The sequence below is a fragment of the Pelodiscus sinensis genome, chromosome 3, assembly GCF_049634645.1.
Source record: "Pelodiscus sinensis isolate JC-2024 chromosome 3, ASM4963464v1, whole genome shotgun sequence".
In the NCBI taxonomy this organism is placed as follows: domain Eukaryota; kingdom Metazoa; phylum Chordata; order Testudines; family Trionychidae; genus Pelodiscus; species Pelodiscus sinensis.
This window is the reverse complement of record NC_134713.1, coordinates 158853581-158865841: the sequence shown is the minus strand read 5'-3', so window position 1 is coordinate 158865841 and position 12261 is coordinate 158853581. Positions and strand designations below refer to the sequence as shown.

The following is a 12261-nucleotide window of genomic DNA, read 5'->3' as shown; positions in this document are numbered from 1 at the left end:
CCACTCTCCTGCTAGGAAGGGCAGGCCCAGAACATGGGGCTGCAGCCCCTAATGCCCCTTTCTTAATCTGGCCCTGCTGCTGGGGCCAGAAGAGCATGCCTCTCCCTCTAGCAGTGGCAGCTCCATGCACAGCTGCCCTGAGCCTCTGCACAGGGCTTTTTAGGAGGGGACCTTGGTCACAGAGAGCATACAGCCAGTCTGACCTCTTGTATATCACAGGTCACCAATTCTGCCCATCACCCTCAGTCTAACCCCAACCAGTGACATTAGACCAAAGTACCACAGCCCGCACGAGACCAGGCGCTTATGTGCCACAGCAAGAGACTAGCAGGGACCAAGGTGCACCAGTGCCCAAGGTCCCTGCCGTGGCAGTTGTTTCAAGGTAGGTGCTAAAATGCCATCGGCTGGGCTGCAGGTGTGCGAACCCAGTGTGCCCTGCAGACAGCAGCCTGTGACTGAAACATACAGCTGAATTAGCTAAAGTGAGTGGAGCCAAACTCTAGGGCCTGACGCAGGGCTCAGTGAAACGCCCATTGATTTCTGTGGGTGCTAAGTCAGACTCCCAGAGACTAATATCTTCACTATTTTTTTCCAGGGGATATCATGTTCCCAAGGGGAACTGCAGAGTGCATGATTGGTAATGGACTATGATGCCTTTCACCTTTAGGGCACGGGCTCTGATAGGCCCAAGGCAGCAGTGCGAACGTAACCAACGGCTTAATCCAAACATTCCAAAAAGGATGGAGGTGTAAGAATACTAAGAAGTGCCTTTCCTGACAGGTTCATCAGAGAGGCTAGGGGTGGGGTTGGTTCTCCCAGGTCGCATTTGAGGCATATTAGCAGAGTAGCTTGGGAAACCTGGGTGGACAGCTTATCTAACGAGCTGCTGCGTTCCTTGGGTTGTTGCTACAGAACCTTCCATGTGAATAAACAAATGGATTTTCATACTGGGGCTACCTGGAAAAATCCTGATCCTGATCCCAAAGTCCTGACTCAGGCAAAACTCCCATTGGCCTGCCTAACATTCACAGTACACTCCAAAGCAGCAGCTTGCTGAGAGTTATTCTCTGGATGGCCCTGTACTTTTACAGTTAATGAGGGTTTCCTGCAAAGCTCCTTCCCCTCAGAGGCCAGACCAGGCCTCAGCAGGGAGGTTATCAACAGGAGAGCGATCTCACACAGGACTGGTAGTTGGAAGTCTGGGCTTTTAATCTCAGCCTTTCTGCAGTCTGAGTGTAGGCAAGTTATATAGGGCCTATCTGTGAGCTTCTAGCCTGGATAGCTACAACTATTTACACCCCTCAAGACTTGTACTGGCTACTGTTGGACAGAGCAGAAAGACATGTCAGGTTAAGGATCCAGTTGCTCCTATCTAGGCACCCTTGAACAGGGGAACTGACAGCCATGCTGGGCCCCTGGGCAAGGTGTGAAGGGGGCGTGCTCCCAGAAGTAGTGGGATCTCGGGCAGAAGGGAAAAGGTCAAAGCAGTGAGTGCACCACATCAGCCCCCCATGACCCTCAGTGCCACCAGGAGTATAACATAATTCCTCCCCCACAGCCCTCAGAGCCGCCTGGTGTATGCTGCCTGGGGCTCTGATGGTGATTTACATAAGAACGGTCATATAGGGTCAGACAAAAGGTCCATCTAGCCCAGTATCCTGTCTGCCGACAGTGGCCTATACCAGGTGTTCCAGAGGGACTGAACACAACAGATAATCCTCACATGATCCCTCTCCTGTCACCCATTTCCAGACAAACAGAGGCTAGGGACACCATTCCTACCCATCCTGGCTAATAGCCATTGATGTACCTAACCTCTATGAAATTATCTAGCTCTTTTTTGAACTCTGTTAAAGTCCTAGTCTTCACAATCTCCTCTGGCAAGGAGTTCCACAAGTTGACTATGTGCTGCATGAAGAAAAACTTCCTTTTGTTTATTTTAAACCTGCTACCTATTAATTTCATTTGCTGACCCCTAGTTCTTATGTTCTGAGAACAAGTAAATAACTTCCTTATTCACTTTTTCCTCACCAGTCAATTGCCAGCCCCCAGGACAGTTGCCTCCCTTGGCCTCTCCTCCCTTCCCACCACATCTGTGGGCCTGCACTTGAACCATCCTAAATATTTCTTCACTCTCCTAGACACTGGATCTTTCCAACAGCTGTTGACAAGGGCCATTATTTATTAAAAGTTTGTGTGTCAGTACATTTTAAGTGCAGTGTACACAGACTAAAGCCACACATTCCTTGCCCTCCCAGGTTTTACAGCCAAAATGAGACAAATAAGACAAGACACAGGGCAGAAGGAATCGGGAGAGGCTGTGTGCAGGTATGAGGGGCTCAAGGGAGGAAGGCCTGCTTGAAGACAAGGGACTGCTAGAGGAGGGGGTGCTCACTTGGTGGATGAAGACAAGGATCATTCCACATGGCGGAGATAGCACGAAAGAAACTACAAAGCTGAGTGGAACAAGAAGAAAGCTGGAGGAATGAGATAAGAGAATGAAAAGCAAGGGGTGAGAACAGAGATAGATGGGGCCATGTTGTGCAGAGACATGCACGGTCAAGCAGGTTGAATTAGATGTTAAAATCTCGGAAGCCAATGGAGGGATTGGAAGGGGACGGGAGGAGAAAGATGACTTTAGCAGCAGCCTTTTGGACAGGTTAGAGGAGGGAAAAGGGAAGGACAGGAGAAGTTTGCACAAATCCAAGTGGGAGAAGAGCAGGGTGTGCACATGCCCCTCCTTAGCTGCTGCATTAGAGTTTTTAATGATTTCTAGCAATCTAGATTGAGCTTCCTGGATCCACTCATGGTCTCACTCTAAATACAACACAGGCGTCCAATCGTGACAAGAGGCTACAGAGTTGTACTTGTCTCAACAGCTTGCTATGGCTAAACCTGTATATCCTCTGGGTTGTGACACCAGTCATCGGGAGTCTTTGTAACGAGATCAGGAAATATGACACACAAGTTCTGAATCAGAGCAAATAGACGCGTCTCATTTCAGAGTCAGCTCATGGATGGGTAGAGATCAGATCAGCTGTAAGAAATTCCCTTTATTGTGCAACTTGTTATTCATGCGAGGGTGAAAACAGTTTCAAAGGTGATCTCGTGCACTCTGAGGGATATCTTCTTAGAGCTAATGTACTTTATACAAACCAAATTGGTTTTTCTTCAAACATCCCTCCGCAAAGGAAAAATCAATTTCAGGTTACAATGGCTGTGATCTTTCAAGCTAAAGAGCCGTTGCAAACGTGCTAAGCGGTGGGAATGCAGAGCTGCGTAGCCTGGTTGTGTAAAGTGCACGTTCACACACGTGCTGTGCTCAGATCAAGGAGCAACCCAGATGGGTTTAACACCCACAGCGGTACACGAGGCACCCAGTTCACCTGCAGAGAAAGGCTCTTGCTCCCATTTAATTTCCACATAGGGCCCACTCAGAATCAAAGCCCCATGGTGCGGGGTGCTAGACTGAAACAGGAAATGCAATCCCTGCCACACAGCACTTACCAGCTGTGTGAAGACATGCTCAGGTGTGAAGTGCCACACTCACCTCTTCCCCAGACCTCTTAGTCCATCTCCTCCTCCCTGCTTGGTCCTTCCACAACTTCCCAACCCATCTGCAATTCCCTCCCTGCTCTGGCTCCTCCCCAGAGGCCCAGTTCTGTTGTTGCAATTCTCTCCCCAGAGGCCCAGTTCTGTTGTTGCATGGGATACAGAAGACCAGATCTAAAGACCCCTCTCCGCTGCCTATGTTTCCCACTGACACTCCTCCACCTATCAAACCCTTCCCCTACCTCCCAGTGAGTGCCCAGCCCTTCCCAGCTGCACTTTACAAGCATTATGGGGCCATAGACCACCGGTGTGTAAGTAGCCCCGCATACTGGCTTTCACACAATGTAGACATTTTGCCACCACTGTGATGATGTGTTGAGCAGAGGAACAGTTAATCAGGGCCCTGTCTCATTCCTCTTGTTTGCAAGCCTGCCTCCCTATCTAATGGGCTCGTGGGTTGCTATGAAAGGAGCGTGGGAGAACGGTGATGCTCACTGAGTCTCTCTCCGGTCTAATACTACTCCAATCCCAGCTGGTTAATGATGGCTGCACACAACTGAAATCAACAAAGGGCACTGAAGTGAAACTGACATGAGGGAGTCCAGCAGTGTGTGTACCAGACTCTTAGTGGCACTAGCTTGGCCTGAGTCAGGGCTATGTTAAGGAGGCTCTTGCTTGAGGGAATGACTATACATGTGTTCTTGGGTTGACTCAGCACTTAAAAAACAAACAAACACCCAACCAAGGATTCTTTGCTAGAGAAAACAGACCAGAAGCCCAGTGATACAATCCCTTCTTTAGCAGAATGGCATCTATTACAGAAGTGTAGGCCATGAGCATAAGAGCTCCTAATACAGATTTAACCGTATTATAAGAATTAGTGCAAAAAAATAAAATGCATTATTAAAGATACTGGAAACTGACCTTGAAACAGGATTGGCTCATTTCTGCAAAGCTGGGATGAGGAGCCACATTATACAAAGAGGCACCTAAGGGCTATGACTCATTGGCCGGTGTCTGTTTGCAGCATGTCCAGTAATGCATGATTAAAGCACATTGCAAATATACTGTACTTTTAAGAACACAGATATTGCAGGGAAGCCATGTGACACTTTCTTTGCAAACCCACAAGCCAAGTAGAATTGGAGTTTCATTACAAACCTGGAACTTGGGCCAAGTTCATTTTAACTGTGGGAGGGCTAAAATAGAACTAAATTTTGGTTTCAGGTGAGAGTGATTTCAATCCATAGCTACAAGGACAGACTTTGGCTGACCCTATCTGCCCACGCAGGAGACTGAGGCAATCAAGATACCCCTTGTTCTCCTGAGAGTGACACCTGAAATGGTTACAGCTCTGCCAACACAAATCGTTGAGTTTCACTCATCTGTAATGAGCTGCCAATCACTTATGTAAGTACGGGAGTTCAGGATAGATGAAGGCCAGATAGCGACTGAGCAGATGGAAAGCTTGTGAACTAATAAGTGTGAAAATAATTCCGGTAGGTGAAATGCTACATGTAAAAAGAAAACGAACCCTTGAACTGTTATTGCAATGATTAAAACAGCCATTTTTAACACATTTTGTTTTGCTGTGGGTTGTACATTTCTTGCATATCTCAGTTGGAACTAGTCTGTTCCCTTCTGATCGTAAGAAATTCCACTTTTAAGCTTTCATACCCTAGCTCAAGACTACAATGTTTGGGCTACAAAGACACTAGCAGGAGGTTTTTAGAGCATAACTGAACAACTGCTTCCACTGAATTATTCCCCCTTTTTGCAAAAAATAAAATAAAACAACCAAACCCGCATTTCTGTTGGTCTTAGGGTTTCAGAAACTATTTCTGGGACCAGAAGTAACTGGTTCTGGCCTCCCTTTAAATACACATTTCACATCACATATGAAGTGTGTACTTACTTTTTGGCACAGATAGATTCAGATACAGTTGCATGAACATATTTTAGATTAATCTAATACATGGTTATATTACATATGGGGACATTAGTTATCATGGATACACATACACAAATCAGGTGTGTGTTTGGTGGAGGGATGGGGAGAGGGTGTTAAATAAATGCATCTTGTAATGGGGACCATTTTTTTTTTTTTTTTGGTCAGCCACAAAGCAACAGGTTGGATTTTCTTAACAGGGTTAACTACAAAGCCACTATTAAGAAAAAGCAACAATCTTACCAGCAAACTTCCCAGCAGCTCAAGATCAGCTCTGTTCTCAGACCAACCCAGCTTTTAATTAGACTCAGTTAGAGAACAGGTGCAAACCATCAGCTGTGCCAAAGTTTTACTCTTAAATGGTTCTTTGGCACTCTAGCCAATCACTCTATTAACTTTGGCTCCTTGGGTTTCAGTTTAATCCATGCTACTCAGACCTGAGGGGTTCAAGAGCCAAACTAGCAATTATTATTATCCCAAAGAGCCATTGTAGTGTGACTTTATTGTTTCATTTACCATATCTGATTAACCAAGTACTCTACAAACGGCTTCTAACATAGTAAAACCATCCTGATTGGTAAAATTAATGTATAAATTAAATTAATTAAATTAAATCACAGAGTGTTTTAATAGCATGGATGAAAAGACCCACTTGTGGCTCTCAAGCCTCTATATGAGTATCACTAATTTATCCTACCTGTACAAGTTCCAGTATTAATTACCCCACCAGGTGATGGATAAAACATTACAGAACACTGACACTAGAGCTGAGAAAATAAGTAAGAAAGAATAATAAGCTTCAGCTTCTTTTTCTAGTTGTAAAGTGACCTTTATCTTTAGCCTTTCATGATTTTCCTGAATTTATCAGGATAGTTTTCTTTATAATTTCTATGACTACTTCCTGAAGTTTGATGCCTGAATATTCAATGCCCCAAATATGAGTGGTACAGGTTAATTCTGAAAGGAGACAGGAGTCCACTTCTATTGTAACTTGGGCTACTTCCAGGGGCAGGCAATGAGGGCATTTGGCTGGGAGGGGGGGAGGACTTCCAGGGAGCGCCATGTACTTGGCTAAATCCCTCTTTATAAGCCCTGTGGCCAGAGTTTTTTCAGTCTATAGGATGTCAGTCTGTTAGCTCCTTAGCTCAAGATATAAGCATACATGAGCTTTGAATGTTGCTCGTGCTGTTTTCGGTGTGCTGGACAAGGGGATGGGTACCAACATATGGTATAATAAATAATAGCACTCTACGGCTACGTCTAGACTGGCATGATTTTCCGGAAATGCTTTTAACGGAAAACTTTTCCGTTAAAAGCATTTTCGGAAAAGAGCATCTAGATTGGCAAGGACACTTTTCTGCAAAAGCACTTTTTGTGGAAAAGCGTCCGTGGCCAATCTAGACGCGCTTTTCCGCAAAAAAGCCCCGATCGCCATTTTCGCGATCGGGGCTTTTTTGTGGAAAACAGTACTGTGCTGTCTACACTGGCCCTTTTGTGCAAAAGTTTTGCACAAAAGGACTTTTGCCTGAACGTCAGCAGCATAGTATTTCTGCAAGAAGCACTGATTTCTTACAGTAGGAAGTCAGTGCTTTTGCGGAAATTCAAGCAGCCAATGTAGACAGCTGGCAAGTTTTTCCGGAAAAGCGGCTGATTTTCTGGAAAAACTGGCCAGTCTAGACACAGCCTACCAGTTCAACGCATTTTACATTCATTAACTAAGTCACACAAAACCTGTGTGAGATAGGCATATATTCGTCCTCTTTTACAGATGGGGAAACTGAAGCAGCACAGACCCCAGTACTGCAATTAGTTAAAGAACCAGGATTAGAACTCAGCACTTTGATACCTAGGCTCTTTATTCTAGACCACCTTTTCACTCCTTGTTAGGTCTTTTCCATGACTGGATAATCATAAAAATTCAGATCAGAGTTCTAGTGTGGTCCCTTAACTTCTAAATTATAAATTCATTTCCCATTTATTTTCCTCAAGAACTGAGTAAAATTTGGTGTTTAAGCCATTGCTCTTGGCCTTAAACTTAACAACTATGCTAGCAATAGAAAGTGAAGGTAAACTGGCCTGAAATCAAGTGAACCAAATTATAGTTTTGGGTTTCCCCCCCAATTCACAAAATCTTTCAGAGTAGCTCTCATTAGGACAGCAATATCTTTCGTAATTATATTGTTAAACATTCAGCCAGGGTAGCTCATTTGAAAAGCAGCAAAAGACTGGTCTTTCTTTGAGTTTCCTGCTTTGGATCCAGTTTTCCAGATGGCTTTCACTCAGGCACAAGGACAAGTGACTTACCCACAGGCCACACACCCAGCCAGGATTAGAACCATAGCTTCTCTTTCTCGATCAGTGTAAAATTGGCCAAATAGCATTGCTGCAGAGAGCACCAAAGTGTAAATACTAGAGCCTATCTAGACATCCTGTCAAAGGGCTCCCAGTTTACGGCCGGTAGAATTATAATCAATACTAAGGGAAAACTCAAACATTAAAAAAGTAAGTGAATCTATTTCCAGACTGTTTTAATCAGATAATTAAACCTGTAGGCTGCGTTGGATTTCACCAGTCTTGCTTTCTACTGACACTCAAAACAAGGCATTTTGTGAGCGCAGGAAAGAAAACATTTGCAAACTGGTGGATAGTGCCATGCTCCTACTGAGATTCATGAGAGGCAAGCTGACACCCCACACTGTTTTAAGTAAGTTGCTGATCAGATGGCTGATCTCACTGGCAGGGCCACGAAACAGGCTTCAGACAAAGGGCTGCATGGTAGGCATGGGAGTGTTTCTGCAGCCTCAGGTATGCTACACAATTAGCAGCTGTCCAGCCTGCACTACGTGGATGGAGGGCTGGCTGGTACAATGATGATACTGTCATTTTTCACAGCCACTCAGCACACCTACATTCAGCTTTTCTGTACCCCTGAGCCTCCTTGCAAGTCCCTGATGAAGCACCTGTGTGGTACAGCTCCATGGTTACCAGGGATGCAGACCCTGCCTTTATTATGCTCTTTGTCTCATGCCTCCAACCATCTCACAGCAGTCTTACTGCAAGTAAAGCCTTCTACAAACTTGACTTGGCCCAGAGGGTTAGGCCTCAAGAGTAGTATCCAGCTCTACCTTACCACATCAGGGAAATGAAGTGAGTTTGAACTAAGACCTTCTTCGAACACACATCTACATACCTGCACACACATGCATGTGAAATGCCCGTCACATCTACACACAAATGCAGAGGCACACACACATATGTACCGACATGTCAACAGACACGCACAAATGCACATGTACATGTATGAAGTGAGGTAGCACTTTGATTTTCTGCTGAACAGCGGTGGTTGTCTAGAACACTGGTTTTGGCCATCAGCAACAGGGATGTTTTGAACCCCAGGAGAGGAAGTGATTGCTAGATGCACCACAATAGTTTCTTCACACAGTTCTGGGCAGCCAAGAGCAAACCTGCTAAAGCAGAGAACTCCAGATTTAGAACCCAAAGTCGAGCCGTCCATCAATTGCCCGGAGGATGCTGGAGAATAGCAGCAGTTCTTTCCAGAATGGCATTTTGTCTGCTTATTTTGGAGGAATCAGAAACAATGCAGCATCAGGGTATCACAGGGCAAACACAACACAGGTACATTTAAGGTAACCTCCAAACTTTTGGGAGCTGCTTTACCACTTGGGACCTCCCATCACTATTAGACAGTGACTCATTCCAGCCTGCCTGTCATTTGCAGTGACTAAAGTCATTGGCTCAATGAAATAAGGCAACCAGCAAGTTCACTGACTGCTTTGTGAATTGGGCCTGAGTTTTCTCCCTCCTCCCCACCCCGCCCCGCTCTATTTGTAGTTGTCTTGTTTTCCTATCAGAAAGCTGAGAAATGAAAATGGTGCCATGCATTGCTGTGACATGATGGCTTCCTTGAACTCTTTCACAAGGCAGGTCCTGGAGGATCACAGCATAGTGGCTTCATCAGATTAATAACCTGCTTTACTGCAGCTGGAAAAGCATTTTATAAACCGGGATGATTTGAAAATAAAAACAGTTATGGTGGTGCTACACTGCAAGCCCAGGGCGTCTGAGCAATCCAATCCCTAGCACTATATTCATCAAGGGAGGCCAGGCAAACTTGGTAAGAGGATGTTCCACCTCCAGGTCACAGGTTTGAAATTGGCCAGAGGACGGGATTTTTGTAACCGCTTACATGACTCAGGAGCTCAAACCTCACTGGTTTACAAGTGCCTCAGGCCCTCTTGAAAGTCCCACCCTGCATTGTACCCAGCTGTGCAAGGCCCTATATAGACTGCCTTGGTGATTCCCATCCTGTTGGAAAGTCCTGCTCCACCAATCCCTTTTTCTGTGCAGAGACCTAGCCCAAAGGCCAGGTCAAGAAAGGACTGTTTCCCGTCCACATCACGTCCTCAGGTCTCCACTTAATCCCCTCAGCCCTGCACAAACATCATCTTGGCATTTTATCTCTAGCCAATGCCTGTTTCTTGGAGCCCCCACATCTTACCACCCCAGTGCCTACGAGTGCCCATGGCCACAGCAGAGAGAGAACCTTCCAGGGTCTCCTGAACTGGGGCTTCCTGCTCAGCGATGCAGCTGGGGGGCATCCCAAATTCTTCCATCAACGCTCACATTCTAGGAGGCAGCAACATTGGGGTGGATCTCCTTTCTCCTGCGCTTCATAAAAGCCCTCTGGGAGGTCCCTACCTTAGTCTGTGCCATGCTGAAGGAAGCCCCATTCCCTCAGGCCCCAGCTATTGTACGAAGCAGATTGGGAAACGCACACAAGGCACAATTACCTTCAAGTAGCAAAATATTAGTGGAGTGACATGGTATGATCATTTCAGAGATGCCAGGGTTGAAACACGAGACCTGTACTGAGGTTAATGGGGAAAACTCAGTGATCTTGGCTGGCTCAGGCCATTCAGGCAGGAGAACTAACAGTATTGTTCCCCTGCATTGTCAGAAGGGTTTGCCTATTTAGCTCCCTCACAGGCTTGGCCTCTGCGGTAAGACTCGATGGGGTCCAAGCACTGAGAGTACAGAGTGGTGAGAACCCCCTCCCCATCATCTTGATTCTGGCCACATGCATCAGATGACAGCACGGGCCCTCTGTACAGTACACACCAAGTGCCAGTCTACAGACAAATGAGAACATGCTATCGCCTCATCCAAATCCATGAACAGAGACAGGTAATCCTGGCATTCTCCACTCATCCCCAAGGCAACCACATTTGTCTCACGTTAGCATCCTCTTGCTCCACCCTTCAGCCTTTCTGCCACCCCTGTGGCCAACTACACACTTGTCTTGCTGTGTACAGATCTCCACTTTCCCTCCAAGGATCTTCCTCCAGTTTCCATCTTGGCAGTAAAAGATTAAATACTGTGCACGCTGCATTTCAGCAGGGCCATCCTCAGACCTCAGCCAGGACTCAGTGTTCCTGAAAGATGTTTAGGGCCTGGCTGTGTGTGGTTCTGCCTTGCTGAACCTATAATCCCAAAAGGCCACTAACTGCAGATCCCACAGCCGACATCCCTTCTTCAACCCAGAGCTCCCTTGGCCTAGCTCTTTTTTCCTCCTGCTCCCGCCTCACAATGAACAAAGGTGCCCAATGGTTCTGCTGCTGAGTTCCCAGCAGCCTCTGCTGTGGGCCATGGCTGCTTCCGACGAAGCCCTCCTGGCTGGTTCTGCACTTGTGACACCTCGGGTGGTCAGGACATCACCATGTCCCAGCGCTGACTCATGGCTGTGCTCTCACAGGGGTTGATGACAAGTTCCCCGGTACTCTCGTTGGTGTCGCCCATCATTTCGGTGTCCAGGCAGAAGCGCGAGGCCATGTGCTCAATACGAGAGCCGACTTTACCCCATCGCTGTGCAGGGAGACATGGGAAGAGGGACAAGAGTGAGTGCTCAGGCGACGCGACTAGCATGACCAATGGCTGTGAAACAATAATCACTCCTTTGATACACGGCTGGCTCAGCCCCGGCAGCAGCAAGTACCAGGAGCTGGCAGAAGATATTTAAACAAGAAAATCGTAGTCGATTCCATTGGCCTGACTCATAGGATGTACTGAGCACTGACGTCACTGAAGACTGGTGACACACCATGTCTTTCTTGGTCAGCAGTGTGCATATTAGGCAGGAGCCTCCTCCTAGGTTCCAGGTTTAAAAAAAATCAATACATCAGCAAAGGCTCTCTCCTCTACTCTGTGGTTCACACACCGCTGAGGTCATTAATAGAGCCCTGCAAATCTGCGGATATCAAATTTATAGCCACAGGTATCCGAAGCTGTGGATGCAGATATCGGTGGCTCATTTTTGCAGATGCAGACACAAATTTTGTAGCTAGAATTCTGCAAATTTGGGTACATCCATGGGGATTGGTCTGCATGGATGTCAGTGTGGATATCCACGGCTCATCTTTGCTGTACAGATGCAGATACACATTTTATATCCGCTCAGGGCTTTGATCATGAACCGCTGAGACATGTGAGTGTTTGGTGGCTGACTGGCAGCCAGGGTGAAATGAGCTGCTGGCTGTGGTTGAGTTTCTAATGGGCAATGACCTCCGGGCCAGTGGACTAAGTGCCACACTCAGCGACACACTCAGCTTAGAGGCCAAGGACTGAATCGAGGCATCACTGCCACTAGCGGCTGTATCCTCAGGACACAGAATACGCTGCTGGGACGATGTGGGGGAAGAGCCCACTGCCACTGCCGGTGTGGTACGTGCTCTGGGGAAGGAGAG

The 12261-nt window shown here is 46.7% G+C and overlaps 1 protein-coding gene across 3 annotated transcripts in view; it reads right to left on the bottom strand.

Annotated features, from left to right (window-relative positions):
* Positions 1-7538: 7538 nt before the first annotated feature.
* The window catches only part of GALNT14 (polypeptide N-acetylgalactosaminyltransferase 14), a 206386-nt gene continuing 201663 nt past the window's right edge, over positions 7539-12261 (bottom strand). For all 3 annotated transcript variants that reach the window (XM_075925330.1, XM_006118082.4, XM_075925331.1), the window contains one exon: positions 7539-11383. In XM_075925330.1, the coding sequence (XP_075781445.1) occupies positions 11225-11383 (159 nt within the window). In that variant the 3' untranslated portion in view covers positions 7539-11224. The remainder of the gene's footprint in view (positions 11384-12261) is intronic.